General features: G+C 35.8%; 1 protein-coding gene across 1 annotated transcript in view; it reads right to left on the reverse strand.

The window, feature by feature from the left end:
* Positions 1 to 19: 19 nt before the first annotated feature.
* LOC132192948 (transient-receptor-potential-like protein) overlaps positions 20 to 20986 on the reverse strand; it is a 34178-nt gene continuing 13211 nt past the window's right edge. The window contains exons 2-16 of the mRNA XM_059613196.1: positions 16508 to 16718; positions 15809 to 16024; positions 14861 to 15033; positions 13661 to 13912; positions 13097 to 13308; positions 5214 to 5352; positions 4489 to 4637; positions 4074 to 4234; positions 3866 to 4022; positions 3614 to 3809; positions 3309 to 3533; positions 3102 to 3149; positions 2889 to 3040; positions 2600 to 2835; positions 20 to 2034 (exon numbers count right to left, since the gene is read on the reverse strand). Of these exons, the coding sequence (XP_059469179.1) occupies positions 1763 to 2034; positions 2600 to 2835; positions 2889 to 3040; positions 3102 to 3149; positions 3309 to 3533; positions 3614 to 3809; positions 3866 to 4022; positions 4074 to 4234; positions 4489 to 4637; positions 5214 to 5352; positions 13097 to 13308; positions 13661 to 13912; positions 14861 to 15033; positions 15809 to 16024; positions 16508 to 16688 (2769 nt within the window). The 5' untranslated portion in view covers positions 16689 to 16718 and the 3' untranslated portion in view covers positions 20 to 1762. The remainder of the gene's footprint in view (positions 2035 to 2599; positions 2836 to 2888; positions 3041 to 3101; positions 3150 to 3308; positions 3534 to 3613; positions 3810 to 3865; positions 4023 to 4073; positions 4235 to 4488; positions 4638 to 5213; positions 5353 to 13096; positions 13309 to 13660; positions 13913 to 14860; positions 15034 to 15808; positions 16025 to 16507; positions 16719 to 20986) is intronic.

The following is a 20986-nucleotide window of genomic DNA, read 5'->3' on the forward strand; positions in this document are numbered from 1 at the left end:
ATTTGATTAAAATTTTGTTTTTATTTCAACAATTTACTGCTTTATTGCTTCCTTTCATAAATTTCTTCACATTTTCCAGACATATTCGGTGCACAGATACCGTTTTAATTCGATAAAACGTAATTTATTTTACTCCTCTGTATTCGGATAGATTTTTCCTAATACGCTACACTCACTACATCATAATTCTAGTTTATTTTATACAAAAAAGTATTTTTACATTAACAGTTTCACAAACCATTTTTTTTTAATATTCCCTCAAGGATTTAACGTGGACCCGTTTATTTTACAGCATTTTATTTTGACTTTTGAGCATTTTTTTAAAACACCTCTGAATTGAAATTAAATTGTCATTTATTGCTGGACATTGGACACAGAGTTAATTAATGTAGTTCCAAATAATACAAAAAAATACAACATTAACAAAAAACTCTGACAAACTAAATAATATTGGACTTGAAACTTATGCAAGGTTAAGGATCATCATATTTAGTCTCGCAATATTGGCTGATGTTTATTCAAAATGTTTATCTTGGCACGACTTTATTTATTTCACCAAAGGATGATTTTGTTTTAAATATTATATTCCTAACAGTAATTGCATATTATTACTCATCCTCTAGATGTCTACTGATCAAATTTGCAATAAAAGTTCAGTATCTTATTGGTAGAGATCCTAGCAATTTATGTGAATCCGACCTTCTCTTCCGCCAATATTTTCAGATTCTTGATATCTAAAAATTTTCACTGGCTATTTATTTTTTTCAAAATTTTGCTTAGTAACAATAATACCTAAAAGCTTCACTTTGTTAGTTATGGCACATTAATGTATCATTGCTTGCTTATTCTATTTCAATTAAAACTGCTTCTCTGGACAGAATTTCAATATATGTTCAATATCATATATCGTAATCTAAAACTAGACCAAATATTATTAAGATAACATGTGATAAATGCAATATCCATATGTTTTTTTTTATTTGCGAAGTAATTTTTGTTATGTTTATGTCACAGCTTTAAACACGAGGCAAAACTTTATAATGAGAGATCCTGTGTTTTTAATCTAATTTTGATAATGCTCTGTTCTCTTTTGTATTGATTTTTTCATAATCAAATATGGTGTTCATCTCGTAAGCGCGCGCGATCGCAATGCAAAATATTTTCGTGAAGCATTTAAATTCATGTATGGTTAATTTTATAACATGATCCTCTGGCAATTACCTTAATCGAATGTATCATGAATTTTTTATATTTCAATCGCTTAAATTATTAGTGATCAAGATTTGGCCGCATGATTTTTCTAACAATTACAACTAATTGACTAAGTCGTAAACGTCAAAAATATATACGCTGTAGGTTTATATTAAATTTTTTCTTACTGTAGTTGTCCAAAAATGTATGCATGTTTTTTATTGCGATATATAATTTTGTATTTTCACTCCTCTGCTATCTTCCCAAATAATTAAATTATTAAAGGTAATAAAATTAATTTTATCGAATTTGATCACAAAGCTAGAAAAATGTCAATTTTCAAATAAAGTTAAAAATTTTAATTAATTTTAATTTCACTTTCCATCTCCTATCCCCATGATATTTTGCAAAATTGGAATAAATTCTCAAAATTCGGAGAAAAAAATTAAATCCTCGTGTACCTTCTTGTTTTGTACAAAGCCAGCGTCCTCAAGTTGTTGTGCGCAGAGGATGCGGCCTCGACGGCAGCGCCGACTTGCAGCAGAGATGACGACGCCGCCGTCGTCCGAAGCTAGAGCTGTGTGTACAGATGAGTCTGGTAAAGGTCGTTGGGAGGTGGAGGCGGCACCGGGGGCCGGATCACTGGGGGCGGCATCGCAGGGGACTGCATGCTGGGCGCCGCAGGGGCCGCTTGCATGGCCATCTCGCGAAGGGCGTCGCGCAGTTCGGCGCGCACGCTGGCGATGATGTCTCTTTTCAGGGCCTCCAAAGTCTCCGGCGCCGTTTCGCGTAGTGGCGCCGTCGAGGCGGTGCTGCCGTAGAGACCCGCCGACGCCATACTACCTGTTACACAAAATATAAGGAGTTGGCTATCAATTTTATTTTGATCATAATTTTTCACACATAAAAAATAACAATTATTATAAGAAAGCAAAAATAATACAATGAAAATTAAGATGTGTTTACTTAAAAATTACTGCGGATTTGAATTTTTTAATATTTTCCTCTCAGGAAATAGGGTTGTAGTGGCAAAAACTGGTCAAGCATCTACTTTATAAAAAATTTTGATTGAGGTTTTACTCTTCATTAATGTCTCTATAAATGCTAGTTTCTTCACAATAACAAGAGTTTTAATTGTTCAAGTGGATTCTCCTCTTTATGAGTATTTTCCTCTTTGTACATAAAATAACCTACTTGTATGAAATATTTTTTTAAGTAGATAGAAATAAAATTTCAAATTTTAAAAGATAAATTCCCAACAATTAAAAAAAAAAATTATTTTACTTGATCTAAACTTGCTAGTAATGGTTTTAATTATCATTAAACCTTTATAGCATTTACATTTTAAAAACTAATATGTTATTAATAATATTTTTAAATTTTATTTTATCAATTTTAAATAACTGACCGTGTAGCGAATGAGGTAGAAGAGGCTGCGGAGGTGGTGGCGGAACTTGCAAATCAACCACAGGATGGTGCGCCCTGAGCATTCCAAGGTCGAAAGATCTCTGCTGTGGTGGTGGAAGGGTTTGGGGCGAAGCAGGCAGACTTGAACGCACAGAACGGACTATGTCTTTTTTGATCGTGTCCAAGTGTGCCGAGGTTCGAGCACTCTCCCTTTTTCGATCCTCACGCAGCTCATACCTTTCAGATTTTATCTTTATAAATTTTTATTATTGGAAATATTTAAAAAAGACCTTAGACTGGAGATGTCCTGCTTGATTTCGAGCAGATCGTCTTCGTTGACGCCGTCCTGCCGGCATTGCTTTTTCATTTTGTGGATGTATCTGTTTACCAGGCGACGCATGATTTCGTTGTAAGGGCATGGCTGAGGCATCGGAGGGCCTTGCTGAAGAAGAAAAATAATACAAAAGTAGCAAAAGAAGATCACCTGAAAAATTTTAGGTTACCGAACTTTCAACAGATGTTTGTCGGCCAGTTGAATTTGTATCACCATCCTAAAAAATTTAAATCTTTCAAGTTTTTTCTTTCACAATAAAAATAAAATGCTATAAAACCAGGAATTTCAATGAAAATAATGCTGAAGTATGCAACCTGCGAGACTCTTAAGTTACGCAGGTTGCATCTCCTAAAACAGAAAGGCGCTTTGATCTTACCACGAGTAGGCCTTTCTCGGCCGTGGCGGGCCGCGGGATAGAGTGGAGCGGTGATTTGGGCCGACTATAGAGACGCACCAACAGACCTTTGATGCCCTTGAAAAAGTAGAAGACCGATTTGGGGCTGATTATGACGTTGAAGGGTGGCGGAAGGGTGCACCCTTCATCAAAATAACTCATCCACAGCTTTGACCGAGCAAACTTCCACTCCTGATCTGCGTGGTCCTAAACAAAAGCATAAAAATTCATAGTAAAATTTTATCCTATTTTCCGCTATTTTCTGAAATAAAAAGGAAATTATTTACCTCGATGACTTGGAAACTGTTAGACATCATAGCGATCAGCATGTTAATGAGGACTATGATGCTGAGTACGTGATAGGCCATAAATAGGCCCTGGCCTACAAACTCAACAAAGGGATGTGCATCAACCAATTCGGTACTTTTAGGCGAGCTGATGCCAAAGAGAGACCAGAAGAGAGTAGCAAACGTCACATCCAATCTAAAAATAAAAAGTACAGAGAATGAGATTTTAAAATAAAATTGAAATTTTTTTACGTTGTGAAAGCGTCCGAGTTGGACTGGCACTCCATCTTGCCGTTGGGCCGCTCTGTGCAGTGCTCCGTGTTGGAGTCGTAGTACCAATAAAGCTGGTTGAGGCCGCACGCAAAACTGGTCAGCACCAGGAAGAAGATGAATAGGAACTTTGCTATGTCTGGATAAAAAAATTTAAAAAACGTGGGCGAAAAATTGGAGACGCACTGACCAATGATCATGCAGCCAAGGGAGATCTGCAGAGGACCAAGATGGGGGTTTGTCTGGAAGAGGTAAATTATCCTGGCAAAGCTGAAAACGTTGGCCACGGCAAAAACTCCTTCAGCGATCAAGGTTGGGTCATTGTTTGGCCACTGGGTTCGTGGAAGCTCCCTAAAAGGACTATCTGAATAGTGTGTTTTGCTTCGATACACATTTAAAAATTACAATTTTTATTTAATTTAACAAAAAGAGTGATTGAGACCCTGTTTTTTTTAAATCATTCTAATACCCTGTTGAAATTTTATGGTTCGATTAAAAAATAAATTGAAGATTTAAAAAAAAAATCAAGAAATTTATTAATACACAAACAAGAACATCACCATTTTTATTAAATTGATCGAAATTTATTCTGTTGGCCCACTCACTTGTTGGTGGTAATTTGCAGATAGGCCACTGCCCTTAGGGAAAAAGTGCACAGATAGAGCGAAAGCATGATGAAGTCGAGCCAGTTCCACCACTGGCGCACGTACGCCTTCAGGCCTTCCTCCCATAGCTGCTTGCATTCGGACCACACCTGGGCCCAGAAAGAGAGAAAACTCAGCTCGAAGTAACTCAATTTAATAAAAACACGTATAAAAAGGTGCGCTGCTGGGGAAAAAAAAGTTTGGTAAAAACGAGTTAGCGACGAATTCGCCCGTTTCGTTGAATAAAGCAACTTTTGTAGTTGTGGATTTATTCGAGTGTCGCCTCGGAAAGGTGAAACTCTAAATTTATGAGGGCCAGTTGGAAAATAAAACAAGATCAGACAATCCAGAGAGGTGTATTTTATGAACTTTGACTTTTACGAGGGCGGATCGGCAGTATTTGAATGGCTGAAATTGATAAAATATTATTCAATTCAAAGCTGCAGTAAAAATTTACGATTTGTTAGTTTTTCAGAACACTTTGTTCAAATTGACAACAAAAGCTCCCTGTCCCGGATAAATTTTGTTGTTATCAGAAATCATTTACGCCTAACCATCATAAGTGGTGAAAACCCCATCAGGCCATATTTCTTTTTTTTCTCCCCTTTCCGTTTTTTTTCTAACGGTGGCGGTGAAATATGTGTGGGAATGTGTTTTTCAGCCCCGGGCGGAACAAAAGTACTCACCATTCCCGACACCCAGAAGAGGATGAGCCACTCTATGACGGATGGCGCCGGACCACGGGTGTTCTGTCTGTAAACCTCACTGCCCTCGGTTCTGGTCGACGCTAACACCAGTAGCACCAGAAAACAGCCAAACGAAGCGCTGCAACACAAGAGTGAGATCATTTTTCATCAAACCCGATTATCGGATAAATTTTGATTAATGGTGTTGTTGTAGGGTATGAAATATTTATTATAACTGTATTGAGCAAAACAGAAAAAAATAGTCTAAATTTGACAAGGACTTACTAATTAGAGATGAAAAGCCTTCGGATATTTAATTTGAAAAATTGTACATGTGTAAAAAAGAAATTTAATCAAAGAATTTGTGTTTCAGTTTCAAGAAAAATATCTTAATTTGAAATCAGAACGATTTTTTTTTTAAATTAAAATAAGCATGTCATAATTGCATATGATTTATTCAATTATCATTTTCCTCATTGAATTTTTTTTTATTATATTTTAATGAAATGAATGAAGAAGTTGTATATTATTATTAAAGCTGTTTTTGTTTCATAACAGTGAACACATTTTAAGCTCAATGCCACAACACACCTTCTGGTTGTTTTCTCATTTTTCTCAACGTAATTTCCCTGCAAGCACACAAACGCACTGCTGTATACGCGTCTCCCGCTGTGGAACAGAGCGGGGCGTGAAATTTTTTACTTGGTGTCAAGTCGGGATTTGGGTGCGGCGAACAGGTCCCGTATACACAATGTTGAATGGTGAGAGAAATGAGAATTCAACTCATGCATTTGACAAAGACAAATCTTCAACGTAGCGAAGATGCGTGAATATTTGACAAAAAATCTTTAAGCGTTATCTGGTGGCTTCATAATTTTGATTTAAATTTTAAATAATACAGCAAAGCTTGTCGTTCAAAATTCCATTTCTCTCTTCTCTCCCAGGGACCAAATCCTCTCCCTCCCTTGTTTGCGTATTTTATGAAAATATTTGGCCCCGGCGCAGCTAGAGCTCAAATATTCATAGGACGCGCTGGAAAAGACGGTGGCACCTTTTTTCTTCGCTGTCTTCTTTACCACCGCTTTTTCTTCTCTGCGGCGGGTCGTCTTTTATATTTTTGCTGCTTGGAAAAGGCTTACCCGCCTTTGTGAAGAAATGCAAAACGGGACGGGGGCGGGATGTACCCCGCAGATTTGTGTTTCAAACACGAATAGCATCGTAAAGTTCGGATCAGAGTTACGCTCTACAATTGTGGACCTACTTGGAGCCGCTTATAGCTTTTACTACGACCGATGTTACGTTTACAACACAAATATATTTTCCCTTCCTGGATTTGGAGATCAGAATAGACCCAAAAATTAGCATCAAAGGAATTTACAATTTGATTTGTGGCAAGATTTTTTTACATTTTTCTTCGTGTTCTGTTTTATTGTGTGACGGAAATTTCCCTTTATGTTTTATTCAAATTCACCCCACGTTCCCAATATATTCAATGGTTTGCTTGTCAAATTGATTTTCCACCATACACAGAACACAAACCACTATTGGCACACAAAGCAAACTCATTCCAGTGCTGCGAGTGAGCGCCGTGTGATTTACAAGTTTCCGAATCGATAAGTTGGGTGCAAATATTGCAAAAGTCTGTTTATTCGACCAAAATCATTATCAGTATTTCAGTAAATTCTAGTTCAAATTACATAAATAGCAAAATAAAGTTAGATTAAAAGAAAAATTTACAAAAGAAAATTTAAGTTTTTCAATAATTATGAGGCTTACTGCGGAGGCTGGGGTCTTTTTGATCTTTGAAGTTTTAGCAAAATTCTTGCCAGTGGTGGTGCCGTTATGTCCAACAATTCCTTTTTTATTAAATAAAAATAGTTTTCAACAATCGAATTTAAACAATATATTTTATCAATGTGGTTAAATAAACAACAGTAATGATAATTAATTTGCAAGAATGATTTCTATAAATAAATATGACATTTTCAAATAGAATATTCTATCAATTATCAACATACATGGGTGCGCTCAGCAATTTTGCGCTCGCGCTCGCGCTCGCGATCACTGGCAACAGTGCGCTCGCGCTCTGCGCTCGCGCTCAAGATTTTGAAAATGTTGCGCTCGCGCTCTGCGCTCGCGCTCAATTTTTTAAAAAGTCTTGCGCTCACGCTTTGCGCTCAAAAATATTTTTACCCGAAGAAAAAGTGCGACTTTTTAGACAATTTTTTAATATAAAAAAAATCCATCGTCAATTGAAAATGATAAAGTTGAAGTTAAATTACCAAAATTGGGATCAGTTTTGAAGTTTTTGGTATAAAAACACTGTTTTTCGTTACAATTTATGATCAAATTTGGGAGTTTTTACTTTTGGTTTGAGCGCAAAATGAGCGCAATTGAGCGCTGCGCTCAGCGACCAATGCGCTCGCGCTCTGCGCTCGCGCTCACGATTTTGAAAATCGTGCGATCGCGCTCTGCGCTCGCGCTCATGAGCGCAGAGCGCGAGCGCAGATCGCAGAGCGCAAAGTGCGCTCTGCCCATGTATGATTATCAAACACAAAATGTACGCTGAAAAAAGATTTGTTTTGTGATAATTTACGTAACGCATTATAAATTGAATCAATTTAAAAATTAAAAATAATCCTTTGCCAAAAAGGAATTTAATTTAATCCAAGATTTGAATGGAAATTATTTGCATCTGGAAATTTTTAGAGTGTAATCATGTTTTAAAAACAAAACTTTTTCAATAGTCTTCAAATGAAAGTATCACAATTTATGAATAAAATCACCACCAAGAAGGAACAAGGGTGCAATAAATGGGTTTCATGCGCATAAAAATTGATTTGATTGTTCTTTCGGCAAAACTTTTTTTGTATCTGCAAGTCAAAAATTTCGATCAGAGATTATTGAGGTAGTGCGACTCTAGTTCCGCAAGGGTGAATCAGAAAATTTGATGCGCTAAATTGCTTCCTTTGGAGCGATTGAGTTCAAGTATTCTTCGGACCTTCTCTCCTTATCGCTCGCAAGCAAAGGAGCAGCGAACATATTTTTTTTCTCATGCGCTGATGTTTCTTGTCCACGTCAGCCAACTTTGATCGACGCTCTTCTTCCTCTGGCTTTTCATGCAAAAAATGAGCGAGGTGGCACCGGAGCAGGAAGGAAACAATAAAGGAAACCAGCGACGCGACATCCCTAATATGCGTGTGTGCAAGAGCGATACACATGCCCTCCGATAAAGGGTTGTCATGGAGACACGATCAAAAGTGACGTCAGCCTCCGACGAGAGAGCGCGTCGTGATTTTTCCAGTTAATTATTCACGGGACGAAAATAGCCTCTTTCAAATCTGTTTAGCGGATTAAAAAGGACACCGCGGTCATTTTTTCACAGCTGGAAAATTACCCTCCCAACATGTTCACTACTTATTATTAAAAAAATAATAAAATTAACGCAATTGTTCATGAAGTTTAACAACAAAAATTTAATTTCAAGCAATAAATAAAACTAATGCGGTGGATTTTCATGCGCCAAAGAGCGCAAAAAGTTTAATCCTAATTGTAAAGTTTTGATTTCACATAAATGAGGACTAGTGACAGGCGTCGTCTACATTGACAGTTGAATAAATATTCTTTAGTTTTAAAAGATTTTTATATCGCTTGAATATTAATTAAAATTTAAGGATGACTTCAATCCAGAGCAATACATAAAAATATTTTTATGAGTGTTCAAGCGCCAAAGCGCGCAAAAAGTTTAAACCAAGCATTTCATCTCAAGACGTCAGAATTAAGTAGGATCAAATAAAATTAATATCATTTTCACGCGAATGATCATGAAATTCAACAAAAACACTTAATTTAAACCAAGGAATCAAACTATTGCGGTAGATTTTCATGCGCCAAATCGCGCAAAAAGTTTATTCCTAACGTTTTGTTTTTACAAAAATGAGGACTACTCACGGAAGTCGTCTATTGACATTTGAATAAACATTCCGTGGGTTTAAAAGATTTTTGTATCGTTTGAATACTAATTAAATTTTAAGGATGATTTCAATCCAGAGCAATAAATAAAAATATTATTATGCGTGTTCAAGCGCCCAAGCGCGCAAAAAGTTTAAACCAAGCGATTTATCTCAAGACGTCAGAATTAAGTAAGATCATCTTAAATTAATATCATTTTCACGCAAATGATCATGAAATTCTACAAGAACACTTTATTTCAACCAAGAAATCAAACTATTGCGGTGGATTTTCATGCGCCAAATCGCGCAAAAAGTTTATTCCTAAAGTTTTGATTTTACAAAAATGAGGACTACTCACGGGAGTCGTCTATTGACATTTGAATAAACATTCCGTCGGTTTAAATGATTTTTGTATCGCTTGAATATTAATTAAATTTTAAGGATGACTTCAATCCAGAGCAATAAATAAAAATATTATTATGTGTGTTCAAGCGCCAAAGCGCGCAAAAAGTTTAAACCAAGCGACTCATCTCAAGACGTCAGAATTAAGTTAGACCAAATTAAGTTAATATCATTTTCAGGCGAATGATCATGAAATTCAACAAAAACACTTAATTTGAACCAAGGAATCAAACTATTGCGGTAGATTTTCATGCGCCAAATCGCGCAAAAAGTTTATTCCTAACGTTTTGTTTTTACAAAAATGAGGACTACTCACGGGAGTAGTCTACATTGACATTGAATAAACATTCCGTAGGTTTCAAAGATTTTTGTATCGCTCGAATACTAATTAAATTTTAAGGATGACTTCAATCCAGAGCAATAAATAAAAATATTTTTATGAGTGTTCAAGCGCCAAAGCGCGCAAAAAGTTTAAAACAAGGGATTCATCTCAAGACGTCAGAATTAAGTAAGATAAAATTAAATTAATATCATTTTCACGCGAATGATCATGAAATTCAACAAAAACACTTAATTTAAACCAAGGAATCAAACTATTGCGGTGGATTTTCATGCGCCAAATCGCGCAAAAAGTTTATTCCTAACCTTTTGATTTTTCAAAAATGAGGACTACTCACGGGAGTCGTCTACATTGACTTTTGAATAAACATTCAGTGGTTTTAAAAAGATTTTTGTATCGCTTGAATACTAATTAAATTTTAAGGATGACTTCAATCCAGAGCAATAAATAAAAATATTATTATGAGTGTTCAAGCGCCAAAGCGCGCAAAAAGTTTAAAACAAGGGATTCATCTCAAGACGTCAGAATTAAGTAAGATAAAATTAAATGAATATCATTTTCACGCGAATGATCATGAAATTCAACAAAAACACTTAATTTAAACCAAGGAATCAAACTATTGCGGTGGATTTTCATGCGCCAAATCGCGCAAAAAGTTTATTCCTAACCTTTTGATTTTTCAAAAATGAGGACTACTCACGGGAGTCGTCTATTGACATTTGAATAAACATTCCGTGGGTTTAAAAGATTTTTGTATCGTTTGAATACCAATTAAATTTTAAGGATGATTTCAATCCAGAGCAATAAATAAAAATATTATTATGCGTGTTCAAGCGCCAAAGCGCGAAAAAAGTTTAAACCTAGCGTTTCATCTCAAGACGTCAGAATTAAGTAAGATCAAATTAAATTAATATCATTTTCACGCGAATGATCATGAAATTCAACAAAAACACTTAATTTAAACCAAGGAATCAAACTATTGCGGTAGATTTTCATGCGCCAAATCGCGCAAAAAGTTTATTCCTAACGTTTTGTTTTTACAAAAATGAGGACTACTCACGGGAGTCGTCCATTGACATTTGAATAAACATTCCGTGGGTTTAAAAGATTTTTGTATCGTTTGAATACCAATTAAATTTTAAGGATGATTTCAATCCAGAGCAATAAATAAAAATATTATTATGCGTGTTCAAGCGCCAAAGCGCGCAAAAAGTTTAAACCAAGCGATTCATCTCAAGACGTCTGAATTAAGTAAGATCATCTTAAATTAATATCATTTTCACGCAAATGATCATGAAATTCAACAAAAACACTTAATTTCAACCAAGGAATCAAACTATTGCGGTAGATTTTCATGCGCCAAATCGCGCAAAAAGTTTATTCCTAAAGATTTGTTTTTACAAAAATTATCAGGACTACTCACGGGAGTCGTCTATTGACTTTTGAATAAATATTCCGTGAGTTTAAAATATTTTTGTATCGCTCGAGCACTAATTAAATTTTCAGGATGACTTCAATCCAAAGCAATAAATAAAAATATTATTACGAGTATTCAAGCGCCAAAGCGCGCAAAAAGTTAAAACCAAGCGTTTATCTCAAGACGTCTGAATTAAGAAAGATCAACTTAAATTAATATCATTTTCACGCAAATGATCATGAAATTCAACAAAAACACTTAATTTAAACCAAGGAATCAAACTATTGCGGTGGATTTTCATGCGCCAAATCGCGCAAAAAGTTTATTCCTAAACTTTTGATTTTACAAAAATGAGGACTACTCACGGGAGTCGTCTATTGACATTTGAATAAACATTCCGTGGGTTTAAAAGATTTATGTATCGCTTGAATACTAATTAAATTTCGGATGACCTCAATCCAGGGCAATAATTAAATATATTATTAAGAGTGTTCAAGCGCCAAATCGCACAAAAAGTTTAAACCAAGCGTTTATCTCAAGACGTCAGAATTAAGTAAGATCAAATTAAATTAATATCATTTTCACGCGAATGATCATGAAATTCAACAAAAACACTTAATTTCAACCAAGAAATCAAACTATTGCGGTGGATTTTCAAGCGCCAAAGCGCGCAAAAATTTTAAACCAAGCGATTCATCTCAAGACGTCTGAATTAAGTAAGATCAACTTAAATATATAATTTTGTTGAATAATAAGATATTCGAATTATTTTTTCAAGATCAAATTTGTAATAGCTTTTTTTTATCTTTTTCAATAAAACTAGATTATTTCATAAATCTAAATTAGATGACAATTCGCATTAACGGTTTTTAATTTTCAAAGGCGTTTTAGCCAATTTATTATTTGCATTTTGGCAAATGAAAAGGATATTGTGCATATAGGTAGAAGTTAGAGAAGTTTGCCCAAACTTTGCCGTAGGTGGATGACTTTTTCTTTCTGAATCGCTGAACATGCAAAAACAAACAGCAAGTAGAAATGGCGTTTCGATAGAAGCACAGACGCAGGTTGTTTGCGCGCTCTTGCTAAAAGAGATTCCCGTTGGGACCGCGCTCTTTTGCCAGGCACGTTGCCAGGTAAAATATCCGTCATAACTAATTTTTAAACGAATCAACGATTTGAAAAAAAATCTTGATTTTTAAAAAATGAATAGAATATTTAGAAGATTTTGTTTAAAAATTGTAAAATGTGTTTTTTATTTTGATTTGATACCCCAACCTAATATTATATTTGAAGTAGGAATAAATTTGAAATTAGAATTTAAAATAATATATATTTTTTTTTAGATTTTTTTCTTTGTGATCGTTTCGCTCTGTAAGATCTAAAAAGCTATTTCTTTTAATATGATTTGTCCCCAAAGGATCTGAACGACTTTAACTCAATCTTCTGATGCCACTTTCTAATTAACAATCTTTTGCTTGTAACGCTCTATAAAAGCGGCAAAACTCACAGAAGCATCTCATAAAAGTCGGAAATTTTTATGATCTACGAGTCTCTCGCGACCATAATTTAAAGTTGACTCACGCGTTGCCTTTTCAGAGGCACGCGCGCCTCTTTGCTCTTCCTCTGCATCCCTAATTTCGCGAGTATCGATCGAATTCAAAAGTACCTCCGGAAAAATCAAAAAGTTTGCGACTTGATTCATTTGCTGCGAATGGCCCTTTGGAAAAAGGGGGAAGTAATTTTATTGGGATTCGGATCACGTGCCACTCACCTGTGGTAGATGAACTTCATGAAGGGCGACCTGATGAGTCGGCCGAGACGGGTGCGAGGGAAGAGGAGGTACGTAGCGGCCAGCAGGGGCATCGCAGTGATGATTGCTAAGCAGAGCAGGACCTTTTCTAATCCACCCCGACGTCGCCAAATCGGAAAACCCTCGTACCAGATGGAAGTTAGCAGCTGCTGGCAGTGAGGATGGGCCACAAACTAGGCAAAAGGAAAAAATGAATATTTATTAAAAAACATTATTATAAAAAAAGTAACTTTTGACATTAATATAATTATATTAATTTATATCATCTTATAAGTTTTTTGTTGTTCAATTTTTGGCAAATATTTTAATAAAAAAAAAAAATAAAAAAATAAGAATTTAACAATCAATTATTGTTAGGAAAAAATTAAATAGTGGAACTGCAACAATTTTGCTAATAATTCTTAATTAAAAAGAAGATCCCATCTTCCACCAAATTGAAGATATGCATTTTTTTTATAATTATTTGCAATAAATTTTTTTAGAATTAAGTATGTAATTTTCAGATTTGCCTGTCGTAAGTCACACCTGTTTCTGATCGTATTTGAGGGCAAGTTTGAGTCGGTCGAGCGAGAGCCTCTCCAAGGTGGGCGCCTCATCGTACATGGAGGGTTCTTCGGGGGTGGTGGTGCGGCGGTTGAGAACTGCGATCACCTCCTCACTCGAGCGGCACTGATCCAGCAACTCGCACGAGTACCGTTTGCATTGTGTGCTCAGCTCCATGTACGTGTCTTTGAACTCGTTCTCCACCTTGGCTAACCGCTCTAACTCCCACGACAACTGGAAACAATAGAATAGAATACAGATTAAAATAGTATAAGCTGTAAAAAAAAGATGTTTCACGAATGTTTTAAAAATTTTAAAAGAATAAAAAATTAGTTTATAACTGACAAATGTTAGCCAAATATTGAAACGATAAAGTGCTATTGATATAGCTTTTAATTTTGGATATCAAAGATAACAGATCACTGAATTGGAAAGGCCTGATAATAGGCTGGCATCGTTGAACTGCAAAAATCCCAGAAATTGCATTCCTCATGACTCATGACTTTGTAAGGCCATGACTTATGATATTGATTGCAGAGGGTCTCTGATTAAAACGAAGCCTCAAAAAGGATTTTGTTGTAACTTTGCTTAATATTGAACATTCATCGTGATTTCTATTTCAAATTTCCTTTTTCTAATTTTAAGACTAATTAATTACAAGAATTTTAACTTGCATCTATAAAAATAACAAAAGTTTTTTATATTATGTTCATTTTTGCTTATTATGTCAAAAATATTTACTGCTTTTTAGAGATATAATATATTTTAATAATTTTAAATTGTTAAAATGAAACATTGAAACTTTGCATCAAATTTACACAGCAAGAGAGAATTGTAAACTTTTCCACCACCCAGGAATACACTTTATTTCTGCGGTGGTGAGTGAATAGGCGACCGTGTCTCTGCGGCACCTGCTCTCCGGAAAATCGCTGCTATTTCACCAGCGCGGCCGGAGGTGGCCTGCAGTAACTCTTTAAACGCGTAAGCACACAAACTCACTTGGACCGCAATTGCACGGCTAAACTTGCGAGACCACTTTTAACAAGCGTGGCGCGCGCGTTTCCTCTTTTCTCTCTCTAGTCTAGGGCGGGCAAAAGTCACAAACATAAATAAAACAAGAGTTAAACCGCCGCAAATCTCGGTTTATCTTTTGAAAAATAGCAGCGAGGTTTGTTTGCATACCTTGAAGGAGGAGAGGATCGGGTCATGGCTGGTGAGCGAGAGCCAAGCAGGACTGGCCAGGGCTCGGTAAGTGTGGATTCGTTTTAAGGAATAACGAAGGCTGTCCGACTGTTTGCCTTCTTCGCACTGCCGGCAGAAGCAGCTCAGTGGGTGAGGCTTGTCGATATAGGCACCTATAATTTGAAAATAAAAATAATAAATTAAAAATTTTAAATTTCATTAAAAATTATTGCATCAGAACTTATACCAGGAGATTAAATTTCCTTATAAGTAATTTTTGGAAATGAAGATTCGGGCTTTTCCTCGTTGCAAAAAATTGTTTTTTATTCAAAAACAAACGGCTCTTCTTGTATTAGTCAGCGAGCAGCGCGTTTGCTCATGAAATAGGGTCGCAGACCGTGACCGAAACTGGTGAGCCGTTTGTTATTGAATAAAAAACAATTTTTTGCAACGAGGAAAAGCCCGAATCTTCATTTCCATGATCATCTCCTTGAGTGTCAACTTCTTCAAACAAAAGTAATTTTTTAATAAATTTCTCACAATCAATTAAATGTAAAAAATGTTTTTTTTTTAACTTTATTTTCCAATACTTTAAACCATTATCCATTATCTAAAGACCCTTTGTGTGTAGCCAAACCTGTACTCATTTTGAATGTAAAATTACAGCTCCATAATTATTCTCTATACTATGATGAAATTTGCATTTATAAGAAATTCTGAACATATGTTGTGAAATTTTTCAACATGTGTTGTGAAATTTCTAAAATAGATTCAATATTTCTGAGTATTTCCAATATTTCTTGAGCTGTCTTTACCCTTTTAACACAAATTGCATTTTAAAAGTAAGCGATAATAGAAACGCAATAAAAATTTATTGTTATTTGATCATCCTTTTATATCCACTGATAAGCAGCGGCTGTTCTAAAATTATAATCTGCGGCGACTTGCCTCTGGCGAGGAAGAGTTGGAGAATCTCGAATTGGTTGCAGTGCGCGGCGAGAATGACGGGTGAGATGTCAGGAGAGAAGTCGGAGCTTTCCTCCGTCGAGGGTCGCGAGCGGCTCCAGCCCGAGGCGAGCATCGACGACGAGATGCTCGGGTGGTCAATCAGCAGCTCCACGATCCGCAGCACGCCCTCAGTTATTGCGTGCAGCAGAGCGTCACCTGCAAAGCAAAGCAAACGGAAAATAGCAGAGCTTCATCTCAAATCAATCTTACACTGTAACACCCACGTTGTTAAACCTCAAACACAAAGTGAGAGGAAGCAAATCCAATGATCAAAAGCGTAGACAACCAGGAAATTAAAAATAAACTAATGGATTTTATTTTTTAAGACTTTTCCGTGAATAAATTTCAGGTTTTAAATTTTAGACTATTTTTGTCTCTAAAAAATCACTACAACACTTTTTTTTATTGTTTGATAAATTCGCTTTAAAAACTTAACTTTTATATCAGTAAAGTATAAAAGGAATTCATGAAAACAAAAAATAATGACAATCTAAAAGAGAATTATATGGTTAAAAATTATTAAATGATGAAATGTGCAAAAATAGACTCCTAAACTAAATGAAAATTTTAATCCATATTTATTAATTGATATATCAAATTATTTTAAACGTTTTTTTTTTAAAATTAAATATCAATTACCGATTTTGATGTCGGGTTGTTGGAGGAGAATTTCGACAAGTTCGTTGTTCTCGTTGTCGACGGCAATCTGCAGGGCTGAGCGACCCAGCAGGTCTGTGCAGTTGACATTGACCGAGCGCGGGGGCTGCAGGCACCGCTCGATTGTGTGTTTGTCGCCGCGCTCAGCCGCCTCCAGAAACATCTTTTCGGACGCCTCCAGCGACTTGCCGCTCTGCAATCAAAATTCGTCTTTTCACGCACACATATTTTCCAGGCAACTTCAATATTGCCGACTCTGGAGAATTTTTAATAAAGTCTTCGATCGGTCCCTCTCTCTTTAGTCCTTGTTAAATAAATGAAACTCCCTTTGCGAAATACGCTGCTGCTATTAGCAGCTCTATAATTGAGCCATTTACACCGACGGTGTGCTTTTGTTATTTTCGCACACTGGCTGGCTCGAAACTAATTGCCAGCCCGTAAAAGCCGATTGCCTGCTCAATGTGTTTTGAAATAAGTACCGTCAAAACAGACTGCAGGAAATGAGTTTTGCCGTCGTGCGTCTTAAGACTATTATGTAATCGTTTGAAGGAGGAGTAAATACACCAAAAGGAGACGAGAAGAAGATTTCACGAAGGGCGGTGAAAATTAAGTTTCTTCGAGAAATTAACTGACTTGATAGGAGCAAAAAACGTGATCCCGAGTGTTTTTAGTCATTCTGCTCTTAAGTTAGAAATTTATGAAGCATTGGGAACGTTTTTTCAAATAGAAGAAACTCATAACTAAAGTATAAGAAAATTAAAAAAATTAAAGCATAATTATTTCATGCATATATTTAATGTGGACAGTTTGCCCTTCAATTGTTGAATTGAATTTAATTTTGGCTGATTTTTATTGCAAATAAGAACATTATTTCATATGAATTATAATTTTAAAAGAGAAAGGAAAAAGACAAATCTGAGGTCCAAACATTTGATAAAAGTTATGCATTTTTATATAAAAATCATCATTCAAAGTTCGTTTTTTCCCCACAGAATTTTATCCGAACATTCTTACTAATACTTTCTTTCATTATTAGATTTTCTGCCTCTGGTCTAGATTTACCTCCCTAACGACCCACGCACCAGAAAATGATAACCACTCCTGGTGAGTTAGTGACAAGGGCGCACCCGTTATTCTCATCGTTATGACCTAAAAAATTGCTCTCACGTCCTTTACTTAAGGTCGTAAATTTTATCAGACGCTTGCTTGATATATTGATACAACAGCGGCCGCGAAGCGAGGCTGGGTCGCCGTTAATTGCCACGTAATTCCATTTTTGCGGCGCGATCGATGTGAACAGGGCTGATGAGCGTTTTGTGTTTTTGCTCAGCGAGCCGAGAAAACACGGCGGTCAATCAAAGTTTACGGGGAGACTCGTAAAAAGTTTGCGATTTTCCGCATCGCCGGCGATAAAAGCAAGAAGAAAATCTGGGGCCGGTCCGTGCATGGTCAGTTTCTTGTCCCGTGCGTGCAGCTCCGCACTTAGCAAAATTAATAATCTCGACGGACAGAGCAGCGAGTGATGCTGCGAATGCACAAGCAGCAAAAGGGCATGCATGGAATAAAAGCAGACTGACGAAGGCGAAGCTAGGCATGCAGAAAAATTTAAAGAGATGACTTTGCGAATCGCATGTGGAAAGCAATTTCTGAAATGGAAGGAGACGCTACAAAGGTAAAAAAAAAAAAACGAAAAGTCGCTGAAAAATTTGTACAAAAAAAATTGTATAAAAGTGTTTGAAACGGAAACGCTTCATCAAGTGAAACGTTACATACAAGCTGGAATTGATTTTGCAATTATTTTGCTATTGTTATTAATTAGTTCTAAAATTATTTTACAACATTTTGTTGAATGCAATATTATCAGAATTTTTATTTACAATGATAATATTTGTTTATTTATTTACTTCACTTAAAAACTATAATAATTTAACAGTAAAATAATTGTGAAAGGTTTGATTGTCGAAATTCATCATTTCTTTATGTATCAGAAAATTTTATTTATTCTAGTCATTGTTATTGTTCGATATGGTAACAAATGGTTGTGCTAATTACTGGCAATGCCAAAGCAGCATTGTTTTCCAATCATAAATTTCTCTCTGAATTTCAATTTGCTGGTTCGTATAATTTATGTGAACCCGCACCCAAAACGGCCAGCAAACATTCAATTTTAGCTCGCAGTGCAAACAACACATGCCATTTGGATCGGTGCCGAGAAAGAGGTAGGCAATGAGCCCGACTCGCGTGTCAGCTGGATTGCCTACCTAAGCCATTACACAGGCGTTAAATGCAGTGAATGATTTATTTTTGTCTTCTTGACAATGAGTAGAAAAATGCAATGATTGATGAAAAAAGAATTATATCTTCACAATTATTTGTTTGCATTACAAAACTTTTCAGTTTTATTTTACTTTTAATTTTTTTCAATAGCGAACTTTCCTGATTATCACAATATTTATTGTTGAAAGCAACCCTTCTTAACTTTTTTTTCAATTTCCTTGAGTGTCAAAAATTAAATAACAGCCTAATGCACCGCCAGCTCCTTTTCCGCCGTCTATTCCACTTCCCTTCTGTGGTAATTAGAGCCGTTGATTAATTAAATTCGGCTCATTTGGGCCACGACCGTTGATACCAATTTGCGCTCTGCTGCAATATTCCCCAGCACCGTCCATTAGGCGGCCTTATAATAAAAGTGAAAGCGCAGCGAGGGTGCGGAACAAAGAAAATTAAATTAGCGCCCCATTATCTCGCACAATCAGAAAAAGTGGCTCGTTAGCCGAAAAATTCCGTTTCCTCCCCTCGAAATGGGATAAAGAAATGTGAAAATATGTTCAAATGAAAGAACAACTTCCAAATTGAGCTTAAAGCTTTTAAAAAAATCAGAGGCTCAATTCATCGTTCGCTATGTATGATAATTTAGCAAGCAGCACTTAGCCATTATTTAGCAACGGTGCAACTCAACTGCCACTTTCCAACCACTCAATATGCACTTTACTGTGAGACTTCACAAGTGGAAGATTGTGAATGGGCTTTGCATAGAGTAAAAGCAAGAGAATAATAAGCTTTTATGCAAAGAACAGACATCCATATTATATAATTATAAAGCCCCAAAAATCTTACCAGTTAAAAATGTTACGTCTTGATAGAGAAGCAATTTTTTTGAAAAGAACCCAATCTATTTTGATAAACAAAAAATTGATTGATTCTACAAAAATTGATCGCTTGAATTAAATCTTATCGTGGATAGGACATTTCATCGCTAGAATTAAATCAAGATTTGAACTGTAGCGAAAAATTTTATTCGCATCAATTTTTTAGTTGGATTTTGGATAGGAAAAAGTATATAAAAAAAAAAACAGATCTCATGTTGCTTCAAACGTATAAAGTTTTTGAAATAAAAATCTACTTTTGACTGAAAAAATTAATTCAGGAGTCAAAACCATAAATTTTAAAAATTGTTCTAAACTTTTCATATTTCAATCCTCAACCCTTATTATACTTACCCAAAAATATTTTGTTTGCTGAATAAAAAAGGAAAAACGTTTAGGGACGCATAATATATTTTTTGCGTTCCGCAAACTCATTGTTTGGAATAAGGGCAAGTGAAAATTGAATAGACACTTATATAGACGAACGGGGAAGCTGCTGCGATAAAAGCGTCAAAATTTCGCCACCCGCCGGCGTCAAATTCAGCAAAAGAGTGTGCGAGATAGCGCGGTCGAGTGCGTGCGAGAGTGAATAGAAGAGGACGCGACGCGATTTTGATGGATGGTCGAGGGTTCGTTGCTTTTTACACACAGCGAAACATTTCACGCAAAGCCCCGGAACGCAAATTCGGGCGCAGCAGCTGCGCTCGGGTAAAAATTTGCCGCTGATTGATGTGTTGCTTTTTGCGAAATATGAGCTGTTACAACGCGTTTGCATGCTGACGACGCGCGAAACGGCGCGGCGAGAGAGAATTATTAATTTTTGCATGAATGCGAGTTTGACACGCGCAATTAGATTGTAGTATATTATTCATATGGGTGTGTGAGTTAAAAAAAGGGATTTTAATAATTTTTTTTTCAAATGTGCTATTTTTGCCAAATTTGCTACAAAAATTATGATTTGTATTCCCCTGTTGTTTTTTTTTCGAAAATTGTTTTTTACGCATAATTTTACCAATTTAATAAGATAAATAAATAATAATAAAAATATTCAAAGGATTCGAACAAAACTTAAGTTTTTAAATAAGCTTTTGAAAAGTAAATTTTTTCAGTACATTTAAGAAACATCACTTTTAAGCATTTAAAACAAATTGAAACTAGGCACGGATCTCTGTAGCAAGAGCATGGAGCAATTCATGCTGCTAATTAATTAATAAATTAAATAAATAATGACTTCATTTGCAGGAACATTGGAGCCAGTGAACCACAACAATTAAATAATGCGATATTGTGATTGTGCTTTGAGATTCATGGTTGT

The sequence above is a fragment of the Neocloeon triangulifer genome, unplaced genomic scaffold (assembly GCF_031216515.1).
Source record: "Neocloeon triangulifer isolate White Clay Creek 2 clone unplaced genomic scaffold, ASM3121651v1 ptg000003l, whole genome shotgun sequence".
Lineage (NCBI taxonomy): Eukaryota > Metazoa > Arthropoda > Insecta > Ephemeroptera > Baetidae > Neocloeon > Neocloeon triangulifer.